Genomic DNA, 17,906 nt, shown 5'->3' with positions numbered 1-17,906 from the left:
ATATATGTAGTGATTTGTACAGCTGAATGGCAGATTTGTATCTAATGTGTACGGACAGCGTCCAGCACAAAGGTAATTTTGGTCTTCAGTACCTAACACAGTTCAGCCATATTTTGAATTTGTTAGTTTAAGGGCTATAACTTTTTTATTTTTTTATAGCCAGAGAAGTGATTTTTTTTCCCAGTGTGTTTTATTTTAATGAACAATGTTGGTGTATCTTAATATTTTAGCCTTTTTTTTTTTTTTAAAGGGGTTTTCCGAGTTATGAAAAAAAAATATATAGTACTGTAAATCTGATGGGCAGCAATATATAACTAAGCTAAGCAAGCAATCTATTTCCTAATTTCCCTGGTTCTCTTCTGGCCCTTTGTTTACCTGCAATAACAACAATCTCTGCCCCTCCCCCTACTCTGCTAAGGGAGTGAATACAAGTGCTGCCTTTAATGACAAGTCTGCCTGCTGGGATACTCAGAAGCATGTTGTATGTGTAGGACTACAAGTCCCAGCTGTATAATGACACTGCTGATGCACACAGGATCTTCCCCCTACCTGTTCTTGTGAAATGCTCTGCAGAACTCCTTTGTCAGCTCCTGTGCCCAGCATTTGTCTCCTCACTGCCTGCAGCTACTCAGTAAAGCCTTCAGCCCTGAGTCTGTGCTGCTGAAGGGTAAGAATTCAGGGAGAGAGCAGACAACAGTGCAGGGGGGTGTGGCCAGCACAGTGATGTCTGGTGTACAGACTCATATCTGCTCTCTCGGGCTTGTGCACGAAACATCATCAGAGCAGGGAGAGAAGCTGACATCACAGGTCATGTGACCCTCAGTGAAATCTGAGAAAGGAGCAACTACAAATGCAGTAACTGCATGGTAAAGCTGTTACATTTGCCTAGTTAGAAACATACAAAGAACAAAAAAATAACTCTGACAACCCCTTTAAGCACTTTTAGCCATATACATATGTATCCGGCATTATTTTGACACCAGCTATACAGAATGGTCACTTTCAGGCAATTTGCTGCATTACTTTAATGTGTATTTGTTGCCTTAACATGTTAAGTCAAAATAATGCTAACTACATCTGTAGTTTGAAAAAAAAAATTTACAATGAGATGTTTTTACATGTTAACAGTTTTTTTCTGGTAGTAATACGGTACTACCCTTAAATAGATTTTTCATTTACGTTAGTCTAGCATTTTGATATTAGTCTAATCAGGTCTTGGCTAGCATTATCACAAATGTTGGTTGAGAGAATACTTTATTTTTATTTTTTTTACAAGGTATTAAAAAGATTTTTTTTTTAATGTTTTTCTACTCTTTTTATTAATTTAGACATTAGTTTAAATTTTTTCACACTATACTTTTCCACTGTAGTTAGGGCTGCCCAATGCAAGGAAAGTCTGCCCAGTTGCAGTGACAGTTGCTACTATTACAGCACTGTTGGGTCTAGTTCTGTGATGCTAACCTCCGACACCCCAGCTGTGGTAAAACTATGCCTCCCAAGATTTACACTTGCTTGGCTGTTCTCAGAACTCCATAGGAATGAATGGAGTATGCTGGGAGTCGTAGTTTTTACCACAGCTGGAGTGCCGGAGGTTAGCCATCACTGGTCTAGTTAAACCTAGTGTCAGCCTTGTAGAACTGGCATATCAGTCACACGATGCCTCTGCTGCCTCAGTTTTACGCATAGTGCTCATCTAGTGCTAAGTATGTCAAAATAGAGAATACAGGAGCACTGAACACCATTTCTGTCCTTTCTCCTGGGTCCCCAGCAGTCCTCTATAACAGGAGGACACAAGATTCATCAGCTTGGTCGCTTATTAATCAACCTAAAGCCCGTGCTGTAAATATACTATGGCGCTTTAGGAACATGAACTTTAACCTGTTAAGTATTCTTTATATATTGGGAATGTTTGTGCTAATACCAATGCTAACCCTTCGGAGGCTAAATCCTTAGTAGAGAAATGGGAGATAATGGGCTAATAATTTAAAATTTTATATGAAATCTTTCCTCAGACGGGTTCTGCCAGCACAGATGATGGAATATTATTCCACTGGATCACCACCTCCTCCTCCACCAGTCATTCCTTCAGCTCAAACTGCTTTTGTTAGTCCACTTCAGCACCCAGTCCCTGGATCCCCTGGAGGGCAGTTGTCTGGATTGCCATATGCACCTTCTCCACCTCCGGGTGGAATCATCATCTCTGCTTCAAGTGGGCCTCCTCCACCACCACCAGGACCACCTTCATCAGTTCTGTCTCTCTCTTCATCTCCAATGCACTTTGCCAAAGTGTTAGAAGCAAAACGTCACGATGGTGCACATCTCCTTGGCCTGACAAGTGACGCTCGTAGTGATCTCCTCTCTGCTATCAGGATGGGTGAGTAAAAGTCTTTACCAATGACAAAACCTGTTTGGCCAATTTTGTGGTGTTTTTGAGACTACTTTAGCATTGTATCACCCATTTATAGCCTCATCCACCAGACCTCCCAAGGTTCATCTGCACCAAACTTAAATCATGGTTACACTGCAGTCTTGGTATTGTGGACACAATATGGAGTTAAAACACAGATGGCGTAAAATGGGCCATGGAGAAGACCTTTGAAATTGGTCCAGATTTATTTACGGTGCTTCTAAGGCTGTGTTCACATATTTCGGACAATTGTATTTTTGGCCCTCATATCTTCAGGTTTTGAGAAAACATCCCTTTAGTGAGAAAGAAGATGAACTGGAACAGAGAGGAATACACATTACATTCTTTCATTTCTACGTTAGCCTCATGTATTACTGTATAGAGGAAAGCTAAAAGCATGGAAGCAATCAAAGAATACGTTAGCAGAAGGCTACAATTAGGCTGGATTAAACAGTGAGGTTTTAGGAGAATTTATTGGATTACTGCTGAGATGTGTTAAAGGCAACCTTTCAGTAGTATTAGGCTGCCTATACTACAAGCGGTATAAAATCCCAACAGGATCCCTGTTTATAAGCAACTGTGTTCTGCTATAAAACACTGCGAGTCTTCAGAGAATTTTTTTTTTTAAATGAGCCCGGAACAGGGAGAAGAGACCTCGCTCAGATTGATTGACAGGCCTGTCCGTATACAGAAATAGGGAAAAACCTGCCAAAATCAAGCTTATTGGGGAGATGTTGGTGGGGAGCCACCCAACGTTCACTTCTCCCCAGTATACATTTGTGTTTAAAGTATGTTACATAGTTGGTAATGTTGGAAAAGGATACAGCTCGTTACCGATGATCTGCCTGTGTAAAAGCGCCGCCGATGAATAAGCAAACGCTTGTTCATCAGACAATGTCCTCTTTTATGCAGGCACAAAAATCATTGCATTAGCGATCACTCCTCCCCATACTGTGGAGGAGATCGCTGCATGAAATAGCAGCTGTCTACTCCACTGACGAGCAGGCAATTGTTGGGAAGGAACGCTTCCCTCCCGACAATTCTAAGGCTCATCTGTAATACAGCCTTAGCCCATGTTTTTCCAGACTAAACAAACCCAAGTTTGATAACCTGTCTTGGTACTGCGATCCACCCATTCACTGAACGACCTTGGTTGCCATCCTCTGTATCTGCTCTAGTTCAACTACGTTCTTCTTCTTCTTCAGATACCTAAGATTAATACACACTATTTCATCTTTGGTCTGACTACTGATTTGCACAATAATGTACTTGTGAGCATCTATGCCTCTTTTGATGCATCCCATTATTTTATTTGCTTTGGTGGCAGCTGCCTGACATTGGTCACAAAAGTTAAAGGGAACCTGTCATCAACTTTATGCTAACCTCACTGAGGGCAGCATAAATTAGTAACAAAAATGCTGATGTCAGCGGTGTGTCACTCATGAGATAAAAGTAAGTGGTTGTCGAGAACCAGCATCATAATGATTGCAGCCCGGGCCTGGAGAAGAGTCAAATCTACCTGAGAAGAGTCCTGTTTATTCATAATCTCCTGCTCTCCACCCCGGTCCCCCATCTGCTGATGATTGACAGAAAGGGAGAAAACTAGGTAGAAGACTGTCAGTCATCAGCAGATGGGGGCAGGAGAGCAGGACTTCATGAATACCCAGGACTCTTCTCAGGTGGCCATGACTTTTCCAGGTCCAGTCTGCAATGATTGTGATGTTGGTTCTCGGCAACCACTTACTTTTAACTTTTTAATGACAGACTGCTGAAATCAACTCACCTGTCTCTACTTTATTCTGCCGTTAGTATGGGCAGCATAAAGGTGATGACCGGTTCCCTTTAAGTTTACTGTCCACCAATATTCCTAAGCCATTAGGAAGTATTTAGTATTGTGGTTTACATATTTATATACTTAGTACATGACTTTACCTGTTTCCACATTAAACTTCATTTGCCATTTCTCTATCTGTGTTAAATACTTTGGTATCCTGTGCAAATATTGAAAGTCTGCTCTGTAAGTCTGTGCACAGTCATTAGGTAATTTATTAAACGTTTTTTTTCTAAAATCCACAGCGGTTCGGAGTAAAACATAGGAGGAAGCTTTGCGTGCATTTCATTCCGGCCGAGCTTCCAGAAACATGAAGCTCCTGACATGTTCCGTTTAAGATTTGGCCCTAGATTTGGGCTTTTGTAGCTTAAAACGCATTGGCAGTACTTGTATTTAACCTCTGCTCCGGTTTTATGGAGACCTTGCAATGCTGGACACATCATTTAAACTTTGTTTTGGAGCTCCAACATATATATATTTGCATAGTAAGTTATGTGTATTTTTTTTTTTTTGTGCAGGAATCCGGCTGAAAAAAGTACAAGAACAGCGTGAACAGGAAGCCAAACGAGAACCAGTTGGGAATGATGTTGCGACAATCCTGTCCAGGCGCATTGCGGTGGAGTACAGCGACTCTGAGGACGATTCAGAGTTTGATGAAAATGACTGGTCTGACTGATTCCGTCAAGCAGGTGTAACCGCGCCCGATACCAGGACATGGGTAGCTGTCGGTTCGCCACCCATTTGCCCTCTGAGTATTCAGCTGGTCATACAGAATTTCTCTGGCTGATATAGTTGGATGGAAAACTGAGATTTGAGTCCATGGCAAGCATGAGTAGGTACCAAGGACATGCCTTAGCTACGGTGACTGCGCAGAAGAAAGATGTACAGTATATGTACCTAGAATTACATAATTTTGTAGCGTCTTTTTTTTTTTTTTTTTTTTTTTATATAAGTGTAAACTCAGGGACACATTACGATAGTAAATGACTGGAAAAGTGCATAGGATTAAGTGCAGGATTTACAGGTGTCTATTCTGTACATTAATCTCTAGTTGTATTTTACAGGTAAGTTTAAGATTAACTTATCGTGGTAGAATAATTTTGTAAAAATTCAAGAATATCTCCAACTAACAGTCCACTGCTGACAACACTAAGGCACAAAGTCTCAGAATACGGAAAACGCAAAAGCACAAAGATGGCCATAGACGTGAAGATAATTTGGCCTTTCTGTATTGTCAGTTGCTGGTCAGGATAGGGCTGCACAGTGCCAGGGATTTAGTCACCCATCATCCATGGAAAACTAGAAGCATTACCGCGACTTGTCTGTTTCTTCAGTTCTCCACTATGGTAAAGATCTCATGTGGTCAGATGCTTTTGCAGTGGTCTCAAGGTTCTTTGTCACTGTGGATTTTTCACCTCAAAGAAGTTTTTAGGTCATTTTGTATTGATGGCCTATCCTCAGGATAGGCCATCAATATCTAATTGGCTACTGCTATCCTGCAGTAGCTCCAGCAGGAACTAAACAGCTCCATCCATTGTGTGTAGTAGACAGTGCTTCAGAACAGCTGATCATTGGGGGGGTGGTGAGTTGGACCCCCTCTGTTCAGATATTGATGGCCTAATATAAATGGACCAGAAAACTCCTTTAATTAGACTTCATTAAAGGAAAAATACAAGAAATCTATCAAAGGGGTATTTGCACAAAAATGTAGCATTATTTTTTTTTGCATTTTTACACCACTCACTCCAGTTTTAAAATATAGGTGGGAAAGTGGGCATGGTTAGGTATGTTAATGAGTTTTGCTCAAGATTTATCACTGTGACCTTTGTAAAAAGTTGTAAATTCCAGTTTTAAGGTGGCACGCTCAAACAGTGTTAGGTTAAAAATGTTACTAACAGTAGCCCAGATTTACTAATCCTTTAGATGGTGTCTAGACCTGCACCTGATTATCACAGGGGCTTAGGCTGGATGCCAAATTTCCCCAATTTGTGCCACTTTTTAGACAGATTTTATACGCAGACACGTTGCTAAATATGGGCCAGTGAGCCACATTTGATAAATGTGGTCCCAACCACACCAAATCCAGACTGAAGCAAAACTGACGTCAAATATTACCCTTGTGATAAATCCCCCCAGGCTTATTAGTTTGTCTCTACCTGTGTGGCAGAGATTTTTTGTGTCTTCAGTTTTCATGATTTTGTGTAGACATGTGCCTGTAGACATAAGCGACATGTATGAACATTCCACTTCCTGAACTGTTATTTTTATGGCATGTGGTGCATCTCTGGCTCTGTGACTTTTTGCCACAAACATGAATTTTGTATGCATTTTTTTTTTTTTACAAACAATTACAATTTGATGCAAAGTTGCATGAAGGCTCCAATGATGGTAAAGTGCTGGCTGGCATTTTTTTTTTTACAATATTCATGTGTCTACTTTCAGAAAATATGAGTATTGGGTGATTATTTGTCATTTTATAATTCCGATTTTAACTTGTGTATGTGGGGGGGAAAAAAAGTCCAGAAACCTCTAGCAGTGAGAGGATTAAAATGGGAACAAACCTATGCGTTAACTGCATATTGCACTTTCCATCCAATCCGTGGGAGAGGTTTATGCAGATTTGTAGATTTTAGTTACCAGTTCTAAGTCGGGGAATAAATGGCTTGTTTTCACAAAATGGCCGCTTCTGCCGCCTGTCCGTTTTGGGCAAGTGATTTATGTACATGAAATATAATCTGTTATTTGCAATCGAATGGGTTGTGTGACATTAGAGAATATAGGGCTTCAGGCTTCCAGGCACCGCACCATTCTTGTCCATAAGCTATATCTGGTATGACACCTCAACCCCATCAAGTCAATGGGACTGAGCTGCAATACCAGACCAAGCCATTCGATAAGAGTGGCGCTGGAAGGTAGAATTCCTATATTCTCTCATTTTATTTAACCCCTTTAATTGCATTCCTTTAAAACCTGTTGGGGTACAGATCTGGCAAGCGCCAACAACAGTGGGTTAACGCGAACGGTGTAACTCGATACCAGCTTTAAGCACAATTTTAAATGAAGCTTTGCCAGGAATTATATCTGTACGTCCACACAGTGGATTTTGAATGAGCCGCTTGCCACTAGAAACGCGTCGAAATCCACATCAAAAACCACTGGACATTAGCCTCTGATTGTTTTCAGTGGGAATCTGTGCTGTAGTTCATATGGGATAGATTTTTCCACGAGAGGATTTGAAAGCTTGATTGCGAGAAAAAAATCAATTAGTAGTCCCATGCATATTAGCTTCATTGAATAGGGCAAATCCGCTGGCAGATTCCGAGAGTCTTTTTCCAATATGTGGACATGCCCTTTAAAGCACAATATAATGTTTTCAATGCTATACCATAAAAAACATATTAAAACTGTGAGCTGGAGAACTGTGTTAGGCCTGTGGAGTGTGAAATACTGTGATCATGATTTTTTTTTTTTTTTACATTGCTTTGATACTACTAATTTTATGGTGACTAGCATAGGTTTTAATTGAATTCTTAGTTTTGTTTCTATCAGTGTCCTGTAATCACTTTACAGTCATGTCAGTCAATGTAATTGCCATTTAAAGAAACTCCTGCCAAATGCTTCTCGTTCTTAGTGAAGAAATGCGTTGAATGACTTTTCTCAAAGAATGGCTTATATGAGCGAGCAGTTTAGAAATCCATATACAGTATAGGTATTACCGGAATTGCCGAGTAGTCGCAAGGAGTTTTTGTCAGCAGAATGCAGTTTGCTTTGACCCTGGGCCCTCTCTGGAATGGGACACCAGGAACTATACAATTAAATGAATCTCATTAATCTCATGATCAATGGAAAACATGAGAATAAGACATCACATAGCACATGACAACCTCTTTCTAACATGGCTACAGCCAGCCCTGTACCTCACATGGATCCAGAGAGCTCCTTATTTGTTGCTTTGCTAGATTTATATCAATCTGGCACTTCAAGGGGCATGTCCTTTCTGCTGCATCTCTCTCCCTGTACGGCTTATAATAGTAGATCCGGCTGATGCCAGTTGAATGCCAAAACTGAGCATGTGCGAACACCTCCAGTGAGGTGGACAGAGAGATGAGGAAAAGACCAACCAGCAGGTGGCGCTATACAGGTAGATTTGTACTGAATAACTCAGTGGCTATGCAACATAATGACAAGCAATTACAAAAGTATTCAGATCCAGGGGCAGGTTTGAAAAATGTGGAATATTTTTCATCCAGCAACCCCTTCAATGTCTTCATTGCCCTGGACCATGAGGAGTTTTTACCATTAACCCCTCCCCTGCCAGGGACTTTCAGCGATTTAGCTTATAACCCCTTCATCACCTGAGAGTCCCCATGTATCATTTCACTGATCAAGACCTCCCAGGATGTTACATTTTAACCATCAACTACCCCTTATAATCTTGTGGTAAATGGTGATATTATTTGGGTATTGAATATTCAGTATTATGCAGACGCTCAATATTGTAGTATTGAATATGCATATTATTTTGGGCACTATGTGGCGGTGTTAAGTTAGTGCTTTATTTGGATAATGCATATTTGGGCACCATACAGTATAGTACTATATTGGCATTGTATGGTATAAAAATGCTAGCCGGGGCTCTACTTCGTTTCTTGAGGGATACGGCTACATGGTCGGGTTTCTGCTTGCAATATTGGAAGCCAAAACCAGGAGTGAATTAAAAATAGAGGAGACGTCGTAGCTGTCCTTTCTATGTTCTCTCTTTTATGATCCACTCCTGATTTTGGCTTCCAGACTGTATAGTGTACCCTAACACTAGCCCTGATTACAGCAGTCCATCTGCTCAGTACATTCCAAAAATACGAGCAGGAAAACTGCCACCTGTGTTCTGCAAGGAGGTAGACGTGGGAATTGGATTTTCTGCCCCCACTCCTAAAAGAAGCAATTCCTGGAATATATGTATTATATGGAATTCCTGGTAATGAAATGTTCAAAACAATTTCAGGGTAAAAGGGGTTATCCAAGATTTTTTTATTTTATTCCCCCAAGCAGCGGTACCTGTGAAGTGATCTATACTTACCTGCTCCCTGCTGCTCTATCCCGGCTCCCCGGGCTGTTGTCATTGGAGTTCTGGTCCCTGCCTGTCAGTCTATGGACAGGCAGGGTTATGTGCACCCCCTCAGCAGTGATGTGTCCCCAAACAGCACCCCTGACCACCATGGTGAATAGGTTACATCTGGTAATGGACCCCAGCTGAAATAATGGATTCGACCCATTATCAAGTGATCCTCTGTATTTAAAAATGTTTTTTTTGTTTTTTTTATTACTTCTGTTTTTGCAGCAGCCACTAAGCCTAATATTATACTGAGAACATCTCTGTATAGATAATACAGGATCTACCATTCACAATATATGATCTATACAGCTCACCTCCTCCCCCTCCCTGCACCCATCACGGAGCATACACCCTAGAAAACTCACACTATGGCCAATGTGGCTGCTGTAAAGCATAGCTGTTAACAGCAGTTCAGGCAAGATGGCTACCCCGTTAAACATGTATATAAAAATGAAAACCTCTACAATCAGAAAGTAAAAGCAGATTGGGGGGGGGGGGGGTGGAAATAACTGTTTCACTGGTTTAAATTTTTTTGCTTACAAAAAAAAAAATAGGTGATAGTTTTCCTTTAAATCACTGATCACTAGTGAAGCGGGGTCTTCATAATGGAAATTATGGCTGCTACTGCTCAGAATGTGTATTATTTTAGATTGAAATGTCAAAAAAAAACAAAAAATGGCTGCAGATGGCACAATGTGCTCAAGTCACTACTGATTCCTGCCGTGGTTTTACTATGTTGTGTTAAAAGGGCTAATTTTTACTGTATTTAATAACTGTACTAAGCAATTAGTATAAAGTGGAAATCATTGTTTGGATAGGTCTACATTGGAAATAAATGTGTTTCTTAGTCAAGGTCTCGTGCCTCTGTGTGTATTTTATGTCTTCTAGGTTTATACATTTACAGTATTACACTATATAACGTCTGGTATTCGCACAGTAACCAGCCCATTATAACATTGGAAGCTCGTGCTTTAATTTTTTAAAGATTTTGTACCGCAGGCGTCAGCAACCTTCAGCACTCCAGCTGTTGTGAGACTACAATTTCCAGCATGCTCCATTCAATTCTATGAGGGTTCCGAGAGCAGCCAAGCAAGTGGGCATGTTGGGAGTCGTAGTTTCACCACAGCTGGAATAGCGAGTATACACACATAAAAAAAAAAAAAAAAAAAAATTTGATCAGAGGGTCTCTAATCCTTATAATATTATAAAAGGGATGTGCCCCATGTGGTTTTAAAAATATTATATATATATAATCAGTGGGATGCGAAAGTTTGGGCAACCTTGTTAATCGTCATGATTTTCCTGTATAAATCGTTGGTTGTTACGATAAAAAAATGTCAGTTAAATATATCATATAGGAGACACACACAGCGATATTTGAGAAGTGAAACGAAGTTTATTGGATTTACAGAAAGTGTGCTATAATTGTTTAAACAAAATTAGGCAGGTGCATAAATTTGGGCACCACAAAAAAGAAATGAAATCAATATTTAGTAGATCCTCCTTTTGCAGAAATTACAGCCTCTAAACGCTTCCTGTAGGTTCCAATGAGAGTCTGGATTCTGGTTGAAGGTATTTTGGACCATTCCTCTTTACAAAACATCTTTAGTTCATTCAGGTTTGATGGCTTCCGAGCATGGACAGCTCTCTTTAAGTCACGCCACAGATTTTCAATTATATTCAGGTCTGGGGACTGAGATGGCCATTCCAGAACGTTGCACTTGTTCCTCTGCATAAATGCCTTAGTGGATTTTGAGCAGTGTTTAGGGTCGTTGTCTTGTTGAAAGATCCAGCCCCGGCGCAGCTTCAGCTTTGTCACTGATTCCTGGACATTGGTCTCCAGAATCTGCTGATACTGAGTGGAATCCATGCGTCCCTCAACTTTGACAAGATTCCCAGTCCCTGCACTGGCCACACAGCCCCACAGCATGATGGAACCACCACCATATTTTACTGTAGGTAGCAGGTGTTTTTCTTGGAATGCTGTGTTCTTTTTCCTCCATGCATAACGCCCCTTGTTATGGCCAAATAACTCAATTTTAGTTTCATCAGTCCACGGCACCTTATTCCAAAATGAAGCTGGCTTGTCCAAATGTGCTTTAGCCCACCTCAAGCGGCACTTTTTGTGCTGTGGGCAGAGAAAAGGCTTCCTCTGCATCACTCTCGCATACAGCATCTCCTTGTGTAAAGTGTGCCGAATGGTTGAACGATGCACAGTGACTCCATCTGCAGCAAGATGATGTTGTAGGTCTTTGGTGCTGGTCTGTGGGTTGACTCTGACTGTTCTCACCATTCGTTGCTTCTGTCTATCCGAGATTTTTCTTGGTCTGCCACTTCAAGCCTTAACTTGAACTGAGCCTGTGGTCTTCCATTTCCTCAATATGTTCCTAACTGTGGAAACAGACAGCTGAAATCTCTGAGACAGCTTTCTGTATCCTTCCCCTAAACCATGATGGTGAACAATCTTTGTCTTCAGGTCATTTGAGATTTGTTTTGAGACCCCCATGTTGCTACTCTTCAGAGAAAATTAAAAGAGGAGGGAAACTTACAATTGACCCCCTTAAATACTCTTTCTCATAATTGGATTCACCTGTGTATGTAGGTCAGGGGTCACTGAGCTTACCAAGCCAATTTGAGTTCCAATAATTAGTTCTAAAGGTTTTGGAATCAATAAAATGACAACAGTGCCCAAATGTATGCACCTGCCTAATTTTGTTTAAACAATTATAGCACACTTTCTGTAAATCCAATAAACTTCATTTCACTTCTCAAATATCACTGTGTGTGTCTCCTATATGATATATTTAACTGACCTATTTTATCGTAACAACCAACGATTTATACAGGAAAATCATGACTATTAACAAGGTTGCCCAAACTTTCGCATCCCACTGTGTGTGTATGTGTGTGTGTGTGTGTGTATATGTGTGTGTGTGTGTATATATATATATATATATATATATATATATGACAAAAAATCGGACTGCACTCCAAGCATTTCTTCAAAAAAGTTAGTTTTTATTCACCCATAAGGTGGCAAAGCGACGTTTCGGCTCAAGCATTGGTGAACAGTGAATAGCCAGTATATAAAGGTGTGCCAATACATATAATCAAGCAACATAATTGGTGCTTTAAAAATAATACATATATACAATGTACAAATATGTGCAAAAACCGTATAATGGTCATGATTGTTAAAGTGACTAGTGCATTCCATACAATAAATCTCCAAAATACAATAGATTACGTATAAAAACACCATAGGACATATAATTGGTTACATCTGTAACTCATCAATACGTCATTCATGCATCAACTGTAATAGTGCACATGTGCAAATAAGGAAGACTAATGAATCGCTACCTGGAGGGATGATGGCGCCCACATATACAATAGCGCTGCTCAGCGCGTCCTCAGGAGACCAACGCGCATGTCCCAATCGTTTGACGTCATCTAGGGAGACCGACCGGTGCATAACAGTGCCGCCTACTGATGACATCAGCGGCGCACCCGATAACATGTCACCGCCTTCTCCCATCAATGCCTCCACATAGCGGCGCATGCGCAATAGTTCCGGCAAGCTGTTTTCCGCCATATTGGGTAAGGGAATCAGAGCAGATAAATGACCATACAATCTGTCGCTTATCGTCCTATTCGTTCTGCACATACAGTTGTTGTGGTTGAATGCCACCATGATGCAGGGTGGATAAGTGACCATCTTTTCCAAAATGGTACACTTAAATCCACTCATCACCTCAATACCAGCGGCACGTCAGTGTCGTCAGCATTGTAGGGTCATATCCTGCTTAAATATACAACTGTGAGGGTACTCCTCATTAAAATAGAACGATTAAAGACAAGCGACAGTGTACACTAGAGAAAAGATATAAGTTACTCAATATAAATTACAGCAAGGGAAAATATAAATCGCTCATTCCCAATTTTTTACAAACTCGTCCTAACGGGGACATACGCATGGAATCCAGAGAAAAAAATATATATATGTCTCAACACAATTATTTTTTCGTGGGCTCATCATCCACCAATCAGGTTCATCAGTTTTCTGAGGTGCCATCTGTGCAAATGTATCTGGAAAGATAATACAAAAGTGTCAGTGACATAAATTAGTGAGATTACCCATTACATTTATATTAAAATCAATTTATTACTCAAAATTATATGTTTACATTTTCTGTTTTTTCTTTTTCTTTTTTTAAAAACCAATGAATCTGTCAACCACAGGAGGTATTGTGGAGCCCATACCAATGCAACATAGGGGCAAAACAACCTCATCACAGACCTCCACCATATCTATAATCTATATTTGGGGTGCAGACTTTGTAGTGTCTGGATCCAATGCATTTCTCTTTTTTTGAGTAGAGATACTCGATCTCCACCCCTCCGTGGCATTGGAACCTGATCCAAGATCCAACATCTGAGATCTTTTTCTTTATGACCCAGTAACCCAAAGTGTCTGGGCACTGGCAAATCTTTGCGTCCCTTTCTGATTGTGTAACGGTGATTATTCAGCCTAGTCTTAAAATCTGTGGAAGTTTCGCCTACATACAGAAGGTGGCATGGACAGGATAAGACATAGACCACAAATGAGGAATCACACGTAAGGTGAAACTTAATGGGGTAAATTTGTCCCGTGTCAGGATGTGTGAATGTCCTAGATCTACAAATCAGGCTGCAGTTGACACAATGCAGGCATGGGAAACAGCCCGTGCCAGATGGTGCCAACGTTGTCTGTCTGACAATGGACCCAGGTCCCACATCCGCTCTCACCAGTTGATCTCTTATATTTTTACACCTACGGTAGGCACATAGGGGAGATGTTCTAAATTCTGGTACCGTTTTTAAGCAGCTACTAAGTATTGGCCAGTGTCTTTTTAGGATCTTATTGATCGCACCGCTGTGTTCTGAATAGGTGGATACAAACGTAATTCTTTTTTGCGTCTTCCTATTATCCTTACCCTGCAATAGGGAATCCCTGTCCACAGCCAGCGCTTTTTGTTTCTGCTCCATGAGCAGTTTCTCCGGATATCCCCGTTGTTTAAATTTAACAACCATGCTGTCAACCGTTTTTTCTAGGGCTTCATTATCAGCTACAATTCGCCTGGCTCTTAAAAATTGGGAATATGGCAGATGCTTTACCATGCTGCGTGGATGCTATATATATATATATATATATATATATATATATATATATATTTTATATCTCTATCTATAGGTGAGTATATGTGTATATTATACGGATGAGGTGTTTTTGTTTTTTACTAGTTTCTTCTCAGACTGCCCCTCTTCTCTTATATAAAGCTGTGACTCCATCAGACTCTTCATCATCCTGCATCCCCCAGAACACAGCGGTGCATAGTGACGGTGTATCTGGTGGACAGCCTGCAGCTGCTGCTTTCTTCTGTCCTACACGACAAGCCGCTATTTACACAGTAAAACCGTTCACTGCTGAGTTTGCACTTAGACCAAACTGTAGACAAACAGCTCTGCAGCTGCTGCCTTCTCTCCAACATGAACCAGGATCATAGACATCCCATATATACGGAATGATGACCTATAGCCAACAGTATGTTAACACTCCTAGATCTACCTAACAGTTTGTAGAATTAGAAGAAAATTCGATGGCACTCCACACAAGAAGCCTTTTGCGATTCAGAACATTGTATTCAATAATGTGCCTAATATCCAGGTGACTATACACCTATTTAGTTATCAGACACGTTGAAACGCAGGTTTAGACACCACTTGGTAAGAAAGACTAGACTGCTCTTGGGCATGTATGTTTTGGGAGCAAATGACAACTCCGTCCATAAAAAAACATGCTGGTTGAGTACATGTAACATATGATAAAGAGGTCGGATCAGGAACAACCCTGGGTAGGTGTAGCGCATTCAAGAAAAATAGGATCAGGATACTCGAAGGAGGACACCATGAGCAGACCTTGGGTGCAGGCAGTAAGATGAAGGACACCAGGAATTAAACTTGGAACTCTGGATCACGAGAGGAGGACTGATGGTAGATGTGTGGAGGGTTGGGGGTCAGTATCTTGGACTTCCAGTAACGACCAGGAAAATATTTTAGGACTGAGGACACATTACAGGACTGGACACAAACCACAGCAAAGAAAACCAAATATACAGGGAATCAAAAATGTATACATGTTCCCACTCAATAAATGCAGGGAATGAGACAAAGGAGGAAAATTGAGCAATGCAAGAATTACTAGAATTACTATTTGATAGAATGAATGATGCTGGAAAGTTAGGCACAATGGCTCAGATTCTTTAGGGATCCTTACAGGAGGTTTGCAGTAATGTGTCATGGTTAAATCACCTGCGGTCTCTTGTGAAAGGGTACACTCCCACAGTATTGAAAATAACACAACAAAAAGGAGTGCGAAACACACCACTATAGAATGGTAAAAAAAATCAAATTTTATTAATGTATCACTAAAATATGGACATGATTAACAATATATGTCACAAATAAAAATGTGTCATGGGTGGAAATGTTGGTTTTGGGTCATTATGCTATTCCACTACTACAGAACACCTTTGTAGTCAGTGATATTTTTAGCACACTATGAAAAGTCTTACTTTTTGAGTATAAGATCATGGTGTACTCCAATGTTACATGAAAAGGTAAGGCTGCTTTCACATATCTGTGTTTGGTCAGTGATTATGAGACAAGACCAGGTGCGGGTCAAAAACACAAAACAGGAGCAAATCTTTCCATTATACCATATGTCTGTGAAGGCTCCATTACTGGTTTTGGCTCACGATCACTGATGGAAACCACTGACTGTGTTAAAGCAGCCTAAGGACTGATGCACACGACTGTATGTATTTTGCGGTCCACAAAAAACGGATCCGCAAAAAATACGGATGATGTCCGTGTGCATTCTGTATTTTACAGAACAGAACAGCTGGCCCCTAACAAAACAGTCCTATCCTTGTCTGTAATGCGGACAATAATAGAACATTTTTTTGCGGAACGGAAATACGGAAACGGAATGCACATGGAGTAACGGCAAAAAAAAAACGAAAACACGTTCATGTGCATGAGCCCTAACGCTGGTCCAGAGGTACGCTCGTGCACGAGTAAGGGGAGACATGAGGACAAATGCCTCTAAATCAAGATTGAAAAATGAAAGACACTTTTGCCAAGCCTGTATTTTTTTTTTTTGTTAGAATTTTTTTTTATTTTCATCTTTTTAAAAACAAACAAATAGGGCATGTCACCCAATGGATGCAATAGCAGGCAAATAGAGGTATTGAATTATACAGCAAATACAATATGGGTATGCAAACCCAATAACACATTATATAGAGAACAGAGAGATCTAAAACAAATCTCTAAGAAAATCACATTGTGAAAAATAATAACAACAACATCCTTAGAACATCACTCGCAATAGCAATGGATCAACAAGTGAGAGAAATATCATACGTCATGTGTGAAATTGCAATAGTACAGTTGACAATCTGTCTGCCCAATTGTTATATATTGTATGGGTAGCGGTAGACTAAAAGCCAAAGAGGTTCGTGTTCAGCATCCCAACTAGCCTACCGTGTTTGTGTCCCGAACCTGTAACCTGCCCAATCTTCCTTTCAGTTGTTCTAATAAATACCATTCTGTTAAGGAAAATGGTTTCATTATCCACCTCCCGTCCGCCCATAGACTATAAACGTCCGGGAGGTGGTTCTCTATTTCTGAATGGACGTTCCAGAACGTCCATTCAGAAACTGCAGCTGCACACTAATCGTGCAGCTGCTGATCGGGTTGCCCGCTGTCAGTGACATCAGGGCAACCCTTAGAGAAGGCAGGGACAGTGCCCAGGTGTCCCTGCCTTCTAGATCGCTGTATACACAGCGCTCACCAAAATTAGGCCTGGTCAGGAAGGGGGCAAATGGCCCAGATGGGAAGTGGTTATGAATTGAATCTCATTGTCCGACATGTATTTGAGAATAAAATGTTTCCATTTTTTTAACAATTTGTGAGTGGATAGTTCCTTTGACTGAAAGATCGCCAATCGTTCTAGATGAAACAACTGCTTTAGTTGAGTTATAATAATGTAAAAGGTGGGAGTTTCAGATCGCAGCCATTGCTGTAATATACAGCGTTTGACAACCATGCAGATTGAGTGGAAAAGATCAGGAAGACCACCTCCATCAATTTCTTCCCCTTCAAAGTGAAATAGGAACAGTATTGGGGTCAATTTCAACTTCCTCCCCCACAGTTCCTCTACCATATCACCCACCTCAAACCAGAGCTGTTTACTTTTGGGACACGTCCATGTAAAAGATCCATATGACATTTGGGACAGTGTGTTATACGGTCGGGTCTGAGCGGGTGAGAAGGTATATTAAAACTAAAAATGGCCCTATGTATAATTCTCAACTGAGTGTCCCTCCATACCTCGTTTACAATATGCTTCCTAGCTCGTAACAAACCCTTATGCATCATTTGGGTAATATTTACTAATCCTAACTGCTCTTCACACTTCTGAAAACCTCCTCCTCTGTCGTTTAATAGTT

The 17,906-nt window shown here is 40.6% G+C and overlaps 1 protein-coding gene across 1 annotated transcript in view; it reads left to right on the top strand.

Moving 5' to 3' along the window:
- Positions 1-4,914, top strand: part of WASF3 (WASP family member 3) — an 82,027-nt gene extending 77,113 nt beyond the window's left edge. Inside the window, exons 9-10 of the mRNA XM_040426177.1 lie at positions 2,013-2,374; positions 4,757-4,914. Coding sequence (XP_040282111.1) covers positions 2,013-2,374; positions 4,757-4,914 — 520 coding nt within the window. The remainder of the gene's footprint in view (positions 1-2,012; positions 2,375-4,756) is intronic.
- The last annotated feature ends 12,992 nt before the right edge of the window (positions 4,915-17,906 follow it).

The sequence above is a fragment of the Bufo bufo genome, chromosome 3, assembly GCF_905171765.1.
Source record: "Bufo bufo chromosome 3, aBufBuf1.1, whole genome shotgun sequence".
Taxonomy (NCBI): domain Eukaryota; kingdom Metazoa; phylum Chordata; class Amphibia; order Anura; family Bufonidae; genus Bufo; species Bufo bufo.
This window is presented reverse-complemented; position numbering and strand designations above follow the sequence as displayed.